Genomic DNA, 9,136 nt, shown 5'->3' with positions numbered 1-9,136 from the left:
CATGCCACTTCTTTCATGTGTTTCTATCCAAGTCTTTGAGGAAAAGAGGTTGGAAGTCTAATATGGGTGAGATAGCTTATTGGCTATAGTTATCAGAGACCTTTTGGTTGTATGTTTATACTCGCAATGTAAACATGATAATCTCAAAGGAAGACAGCTGGAAGAAACTGTAAACCATGAATTAAGTTAACTTTTATTGTATACTCTCTGGTGTCCTTGTAGTCTCCTCATAATACCATGACTACAGAGTTTCCATGGTAACCATGGAAAAGACAGCACAGCCTACACATTTAGCCAACATATGATTGATTCAAAGATCATATTTAATGGTTCAAAGTAGTATAAGGTATTATTGACAATTTTCCAAAAATGTTCAAGTCTATTCCTAATGTCCAAAGAATGAGAAACTATTGTGATTAGTGTGGCCTGGTAACAAGAAAATATTTATGTTGCATCACTACGCAGGGGTTAATGTGAACCCCTTTTGTATTATGTCTTTTCAGATGCTTTACACTGGCATATGATGTTTACTTTTTGCCTTGGAAATAATAATAAAATACTTCATTAAAGGCATTTTAAAATCATTTTAAATATTTTTAAGTGGACAATTCAATAGCATTGAGTACATTCACAGTATTGTGCAAGCATCATCACTATTTCTAGAACTTTTTCATCATCCCAAATATAGATTCTATACCCATTAAATAATAACTCCCCATTCCCTCCTTCCTCCAGTCCCTTGTAAATTGTATTATATTTGCCACTTATATAAATTTGTGTATTCTGTGTACCTCAGATGAATGGAATCATAGAATATTTGTCCTTTGTGTCTGGCTTATTTAACTTAGCATTAACATTTTTAAGGTTTACCCATGTTGTAGCATATATTAGAATTTCATCTTTTAATGAATGAATAATATTGTTATATTGTATATACCACATTTAAATAATTCATTCATCTGTTGATGGACACTTGCATTGTTTTCACCTTTTGACTATTGGGAATAATGCTGTTATGAACATTGGTATCCCAGTATATGTTTGAGTCCCTTGGTATATGACTTTTAAAAAATGAAGTATTTTTAGATTTTGGTGTTTGGATGTAATAAAACAAAACTCAGTGTCACCAATGGATAGGTTTTGGGGTTATTTTGCTTTTCTCTATTTTTTTTAAACAGATACTGGGAAAATTCCTTACTTTTCTCGCTCTTCACATTACAGGACTGTATGTGTCCCATCTTTCTTCATATGCTATATAAATACACATAAATCGATGTAAGTTAAATTAAGTAGGTTTACATGATATAGATTGGATGTATTTCTCAGAGACTGAAGCAATCATATCTTCTGACTACGCAGAGTCAACATTACAAATGAGCAAATTTCATTATTTTTCAAATTCTATTCTTGTGATGGGTATAGAATAAGATTGTTAAAGAATAAGGAATAAGAATGGTTGAAAAACAAGTGCTCTACCAGATAATTTAGTTGAAACATTCTTGGCATTTTGCATCCATGAGATTTTGTACATAATACTGCAGCTAGAAAACACTATTTTTGATGAATTTGAGGTAAGTGTAGGCAATTTTAAGAACTCCCAACTAGTTACAACATGGAAACTTCAACTACTACTTCCAGTTATTAGAAAGCTCAATTAATCCATGTTTTAATGAGATAGAGCAGCTTGCAAGTGTAAAGAATCAGACAGACCACAGGTTCAGAATTCCTGAAACATGCTCTTGGAAAATTCTTCTGCTGAAATGGTGGAATAGTAGACTTAACAGCTAGGCAGGTTAGAACAGAAATTAGTGGTGGGGGAACATCATGTGTATAAAGTGAAGACTGGAGTGGTTTTCCTTCTGACCTGTGTTTCTCTTCTTAACAGCCTAGAAAAAAAGTGGTTTAACTTGACCACAAACTCTTATTTCCTTCTTTAAGAAATTATTACTGTAAAGTCTGGAGGAATTATCTTTTCGAAAAGAAAGCATTTTCTTGCTTGCAGCTGGCTTCCTGTGCTTTGCAGAAGGCTGGCTGTGACATGTTGGGCATCCTTGTATTTTCTAGATTTGGATGTTATTGTCCTGAACAAAAAAATAAAAGGGCAATGCTTGGTGAAATATAACACAGACTGTTAATATGCTGAAATCATTATAGAATATAAAGTTGAGATATTTAGAATTTTTCATTTATCTTAATCTTAAATTAAGATTATAGTGGGAAAATAGCAGATCATGAACATGGGTGAAGGACAATAACAGGGAGGAAATTATTCTGTGATACCTCAGCCTTTGCCAAATGAAAGGACTATTCATTTTTTTTCTCTTTTCTAAATCAACTCTGCAACACGTGTGCTTGTTTAGGTTACAGTTTTAATGATGATTTAGGATGTAGAGGGCTCTTTGATTGTTAAGCAAAATAGCGATTTCATTAGCTGGTCATGGATATCGTTCACTTCTATGAAGATCAAAATTGTTCTGAAGCAACCAGTCTAATGGCCCAGTTTGAAATGTTCATGATAGTGCTTGAACAGTACCTAACTATCTTTTCCATTAAATGTCTAAGGTGTTCCCAGGTAATACACATAAAAACATAATAAAAAGAGGAATGTTTCCTTTCTCTTTGTGTGCAACTGCTTGAGTCTTCCTCAGGGATCTTAGCAGGAGACCTTACAGTCTGAGATGTTTATGTTCTACGCTTCCTTTACAGAAATGGAACTGGAGACCTTTGCACAGGCATCTAGTTTTCTTTAAACTCTGGAACATCTCTAATCTCACATGGCAGAGAGTCTAGATTGCAGGTTTTTTTTTTTTTTTTCTCCTCCCTTACAACCTAATTGTGACACTGTGAGGTTAGGCTGGGGAGAGAGTGAACAGTGTGGCTGAAAAACTTTGAAGGAAGGATGTTGGGGGAAACAATATTCATAAAATTTCAACTGATGAATTTTGGAAACATAGCACTTTGAGGGCTGAGAGGAGAAATATATTAATAAATGGCAGGAATATATAGCAAAATATAGATAAAAAAATTTGACACCAGAAAATTTAACTATTAGACTTTCAAGCTTCTTTAGGAGGGTTTCATATCAAAGAGTATTAAATATTAGTCCCTCTTTCTGGGCTGTTAAATACTGACTCATTGCTCACAAAAAGTGGCCCCAAGAGGAGAAATTGTTATGGAAGGTTCTTGTCAGTGTCGCAAAAAAGGATCCTTGGAGGACTAGAAGGACACCTCATGTTTGGGTTGTCCAGTTTGGGCCATTCAGAACCCTAAGTGATGTGTGAACACAGCTTAGTATATGAAAGGACTTTATCACCAGTACTCTGATAAGAATGCCTCTTAGGTATAAGCACTTTGACCAATTATGAATTTAGTATCTTATGTTTGGAGTTTTGGTGCTTTCTTCCCAGGTCCTAAGCAATCAGATACTCTTGAGGACAGTGCTGGTGATAGGTAACAAATTCTACTTCTGCCCCTCCTCTTTCTTCCCTCTCTATTCTCTATCCTAGATTCTTCCATGTCTCTTAGTAAGTCTGAGAGTTCCTAGGGTATGTGGCAGACACAGGAAAATTGCCTGGCCTTTCCAAAGCTCTCTAACTCTAACTCACAGAAATTTTTTTTTTTTTTTCCTTTTGGTGGCTTCTGTGGCATCACCCACCTACACTGCCTGTTAGTCATACAGTAAAACTCCCACACAATCCTTGCAAAGTACTGAGCAAGAACATTTGAGAACTGTGACTCCAAGTAAAACTGCGTGGTTTTAATCAGTTGTAGCACAGAGATGTGATTAGCAGTCAAAGAGCCCTGAGAATGACTTTACTTTGCTGTTTGTACCAATAATTAGCACTCTGTTAAATTAGCAGTTTTGGAAATAAGACCTGCATCTTTTTTGTTATATGGAGCAGTCGAGATTCTGATAGCCAACTCCTTTTTTTGTGAATAAAAATGTCTCTTTTCTATTCCTACTTCTTAATATGTGTTATTTTTCCTTTGAGACAAGTAGGTAGGTAATAAGATAAAGATAACATAGGGAGGGGGGGTGAGGGACAGAAGAAGAGAGAGAGACAGAATCCTAAGCAGTCTCTGTGCTAGGGGCACAGAGTCTGACATGGGGCTCAACCTCCCAACCCTGAGATCATGACCTGAGCTGAAATCACGAGTCAGACACTTTACCAACCGAGCCACCCAGGCACCCCAAGACAAAGACAATCTTAATGCTGGCTTGCTAGGATTCTAGTCTTAGCTCTGTCACTTACTATCTAAGTGACTTTAGGCAAATCACTGACTCTCTCTGAGCTAAAGTGTTTTCAATTATACAAGGGAGATAATATCAGCCTTACCTACTTCATAGGCTTAAACAAGATAATGTGAAAACCATGAAATGCTATATGAGTGTATAGCATTATAAATCACCAGGGAAAGGTCATGAATATAAAAGAGAACTAAAAGATGACTTAGTTTCTGAACAATTTTCCATGAGTAGACATGCTAGACTCAGAGCTGACTACCATATAAAAGTTATTCACTGATAGATAACATTTATTTTTAATTTTTTAAATTTTTAAAAGATTTTATTTATTTATTTGACAGACAGAGATCACAAGTAGGCAGAGAGACAGGCATAGAGAGACGAGAGACGAGGAAGCAGGCTCCCCGCTGAGCAGAGAGCCCGATGCAGGACTTGATCCCAGAACCCTGGGATCATGACCTGAGCCGAAGGCAGAGGCTTTAACCCACTGAGCCACCCAGGGGCCCCTGACAGATAAAATTTTGTTCCCAATAAAGTCTTCAGAAATATACTGAGGCCACATTGATGGTCAACCCTAAATATACCACCAGATGGGGGTGGAGGCTCTGAGAAGACAGAAGTAAGGCATCTTAAGGCATCTGGAACTTTTCAAAACAGGGAAACAGGGTGGGTTAAAAAAAAAAAAATCAAACCTACCAAAGAATCTCCCACATAGAGGAATCAATGAACAAATTTGTGACCATGGAAATTAAGCAAAATTATAATCAAAGAAGACAAACAAAAGCTAAAGCTAAAAAGCTTTGCCAAAATTATGTTATTCAATATCCAATGAGAGGATTCAAAACATTTTTTTTCCAACCAAACCCAACAACAAAAACTTCCCTGTTTTTATATATAATAACATGTCCCCTTTCCCGGTTACAGAAATGAAAGGTAATTGAATTGCAGAAGTGCTGGCTGCCAGTGTCTGGGGTGGTTTGCAGATGCCCTTCTTTGCACTTCGACTACACTCTACTTGCTCATGGTTATCCTACCGGGAGGAAATGCATCCCAGTGAAGGTAGACCTCTGAGAGCAGCAATTACATCGGTGGGACTACAGCTGGATTCTTCAGTTCTTTACAGTTGAAAGACCTTAGATTTCATTTTGGCTCTGTGGTTGGTTATGAGGTAAATTTTGGTTAACTTGTCTCTACAGACTTCAGTTTCTTTTGCTGTAAAATGATGTGGTTGAATAAAATCTCTTTACATTCCCAATGTCCTATAGGAAATGTTTAAGAAAGCTTCTCAGAAGAACAGGGAGTCTGTGGCCATCACATTTTTACAAAGTTGGAAGCTCAAGGGTAATGATATGACAAATAGAGAGAGTGGACTTTAACAGTAGGTGACATTCAGAAAAGTAGAAGATGAGGATTAGGGAAAATCTAGGGAGGGACAAACCAAAAGAAATTGGGACAAACGGGAAATCTAAGAAAACTTTAAGGTTGGTACACAGAGGTAAGGGGCACCATGAAAGGCCAACAGTGTGTCTGGAGTGGTAAAATTAAGTCATTTGTGCCAGTGGAGTCTAGCACATTAACAAGTTAGGGATCAGGTGGAGATAGCTTTATTCTTAAACCAAGGAATAAACCTAAAGCCTACTCAGGAAAGACAGTAAGAAAACATGTAAATAGATCAGTTATGGACTAGGGCAACAAAGGATGTAAACTAGAGAAGGATAATAAAAGGAATCCTTGACCAAAAAAATCACTGTGTCATCAGCTCTTCGGTGAATAGTGTGAACAGAACCACTAATGAAACGGAAAGCCATTGAGATCTTCCTCAGTCACTTAGATGTTAATACCATGAAGCAGATGAAGTAATGTAGGAAGTGACTGGTTAAATGATGCGGGTCATTTATCAACTGAGTAGCAGAGGTCAGATTTCCTAATTCTCCCTTTCATTGCTATGTAAGAGATATACAATGACAGAGCATCTGCAGTCTCTTTAACTGGAATAAATTGTTAAACTGTTAATAATGTGTTGCTCCAAAAACTAAAATGTATTGGTATAGTTGCAGAATTGTTTTTGGGCATTTGAATCAATTAGACTCTGGAGTCTAATTGCTCTTACTATCCACCAAAAGGATAGCATGAGGATATAGGGCAAAAAGTAAAGATGTGGTATTTCTTTCTTTCCCATTCTTGGACAGTTTATCATACAATAAGGGAAGACAAAAACTGATGGATCCAAAAGCAACATAAATATTTAACAGAAAATTAATGACTAAAGAACATATGAGAACAATCTATGTACTGATGACTCTGAAAGATATATGTGGAAATTATTTTAGTCTACTTATTTTTCAGCAGAGAAGGCAAATTTGCAATACTGTTGCTTACCTTTAAAAAAGTTGAGTTGAGTTGATTGTCTACTTGCTTTTGTAACTCAGATGTCATATTTTTCTTGGTCCCTGTGAAGTCCCCCCAAAGAAGAGAGATTGAGAATCCAATATCCCAAGCATTGAGTTTTTCACAATAAAACAAATCCTGAGATAGGCTATGAACAAAATAACTTTCTTTCATTTGAAGGAGATGTCTAAGGTTTAAGGACATTTATTTAATGGTAGCTTTAAGCAAAGGGTTTAAAAAACACTTGATAAGTAATATTTGTCTATTAAGTTCAACTTTTCAGTGCATCATTTCTAAAAGAAACCTTATATTTCAAGACATAATTAACCAAAACTTTGAGAAAAGAAATAACTATCTGAAATATACATATTTAAAAACCGAGGCTGCAGGGTAATTTTACCAGTCTTTAAAATCCCTTAACTTCTCTATTTTCTACACTTACAGCTGCCATAAGGATGAAGCAGTTAGTGAAGGGAGGTATCACGAGGGATGCGTGAGATGGTGTGTGGACTTCTAGAAGCAGATGCTTAGCCTGCCAGTTTAGTCACCTTCGCCCTGGTGATGAATGAGGTGACAGATATGGTGGCCTCCCTCACTCCTGTATGCTTAGGCAGGGATTGAAAGTCACTTTATTTAAATATAACTTCTACACAGAAAACTAGAGTATCAAATTGAAATAGTGCTCAGTCAAATAAAGTGAAATACAAGTGACTTCTAGCCCAGAAATGAGATGGGGTTTTCTCTCTTTTAAAATAAAAGATAAGAAGGCAAAATAATATTCTAGGTGGAGACAATAACAAGCTCCTCTGGAAAAAACAACTACAGGAAAAGCGACTCAGTCATACCTAACCCTTTCTGTTTCTCTGAAAGTGCAGAAGAATTATCAAGTTACAATCCCAGTATTTGATTACAAAGAAATAATATCCAGAGGCTGGATGTGAAGATGTGATCTGAAAGAAAGATGAACGAAATTGCAGGATGTTTCTGGTTTAAACACACTGATTCTCTTTGTCACTAATAGGTTTCTGAATCCAATGAGTCAGCGTGATATTTGGCTCATTACAGTGTAAACTTTCTGAATAGTAAGTTATGGACCTGGAGTATAAATAGGCTTCTAAGATATTTTCCATACTAGAGACAGTGGCTCAGATATAATAAGAATCCAGCTCATCACTTCTCATCTTCTGGTACAATGTGTTGTCATGAAGCAAACCTTGTAACTGTTTTCTGAATGCCCTTCCAAACTCAGCAGCCGGAGGATGGAGGCCTTTGCATTGCACCCTGGAAGCTTGTTCTTCAGGAAGCAAAGTACTGTGTTTTATTTAAAAAAAAAAAATTATTTATTTATCTGAGAGAGGGTGGGTAGAGGGAGAGAAAGAGAATCTCAAGCAGATTCCCTGCTGAGTATAGAGCCCCACGGGGGTCTTTACCCAAGATCATGACCCTTGCCAAAACCAAGAGTCAGGTGCCCCCCAAATACTGTCTTTTAGAGCTAAAAACACTTATTTGATAATAAGAAAGTTCCCACCCATAATTTCTTGAAATTTAATGACAGAATTGTCAATAGCAGTGGTGTTTGTTTCCATTTTGTTGGGTGATAGCAATTTCTTTTCTTACCTTTTTTTTTTTAAAGATTTTATTTATTTGACAGAGAGAGATCACAAGTAGACAGAGAGGCAAGCAGAGAGAGAGAGAGAGAGAGAGAGGGAAGCAGGCTCCCTGCTGAGCAGAGAGCCCAATGCGGGACTCGATCCCAGGATCCTGAGATCATGACCTGAGCAGTGGCTTAACCCACTGAGCCACCCAGGCGCCCCATCAATGGTGATTTAAACCTGACGCATTCAGCCCTGGTAACTTTAATCTTAGAATACTCCGACTTCCTGAAATAATATTGCTTACTTGTGTGAAGAAATGGTTTACTAATGACATATATTTCCACAAATGACATTATAATTGTTCTTAAGTAAATGCAAATTAAAATACTTCTGTTTTGTAATGTTGAATTGTTTTGAAACAAGAGATCTAGTCATGAAATTACTCAATTATTCTGTTATTAGGGCTAATATCTTGGAATTCTTTGTATGATCATTAAAAAACTTTCATTTCACCTATAAGAACAGATATGTAAATGGTTTTAATTATCTATTTTATAGAAAAAAGTCTTGTAGGAATATGGTGATGTTACAATTTAAATTTTCTGAAAGCAAGCAACAGTAGAGAAAAATCATTACCCTGGAATGCATAATGTAATTTTCCTTTATAAAAAAAGTTCCTGATATTTTGGTGCTATTATTTTGATAACAAAAAATGGACAGAAACTCTTAACAGTTTTCAGTGTTCCTTCAACTATTTTCTACTCAGTCTGATTACAAGAGGTTCACATAATTGCCCTTTTCTATTCTAAAAGATTCTAAAGTATAGTCAGATTCTCCCCTATATATTGGTTCATACAATTTCTTTATTTTTTAATTTTTTATTTTTCAGTGTAACAGTATTCATTGT

The 9,136-nt window shown here is 36.2% G+C and overlaps 1 protein-coding gene across 18 annotated transcripts in view; it reads right to left on the bottom strand.

Annotated features, from left to right (window-relative positions):
- Positions 1-1,875: 1,875 nt before the first annotated feature.
- The window catches only part of LMNTD1 (lamin tail domain containing 1), a 488,007-nt gene continuing 480,746 nt past the window's right edge, over positions 1,876-9,136 (bottom strand). For 14 of the 18 annotated variants that reach the window (XM_032347618.1, XM_032347629.1, XM_032347631.1 and 11 more), the window contains 2 exons: positions 7,480-7,584; positions 6,626-6,696 (listed from right to left, as the gene is read on the bottom strand). In XM_032347618.1, coding sequence (XP_032203509.1) covers positions 7,480-7,584 — 105 coding nt within the window. In that variant the 3' untranslated portion in view covers positions 6,626-6,696. Of the gene's footprint in view, positions 2,082-6,625; positions 6,697-7,479; positions 7,585-9,136 lie in introns of those variants that run through there. The other 4 variants (XR_004286886.1, XR_004286889.1, XR_004286888.1 and 1 more) reach the window with 3 other exon arrangements.

This window comes from Mustela erminea, chromosome 6 (assembly GCF_009829155.1).
Source record: "Mustela erminea isolate mMusErm1 chromosome 6, mMusErm1.Pri, whole genome shotgun sequence".
NCBI classification, from domain to species: Eukaryota; Metazoa; Chordata; class Mammalia; order Carnivora; family Mustelidae; genus Mustela; species Mustela erminea.
Note: the sequence above shows the minus strand (reverse complement) of the source record. Positions and strands in the feature narration are given on the sequence as shown.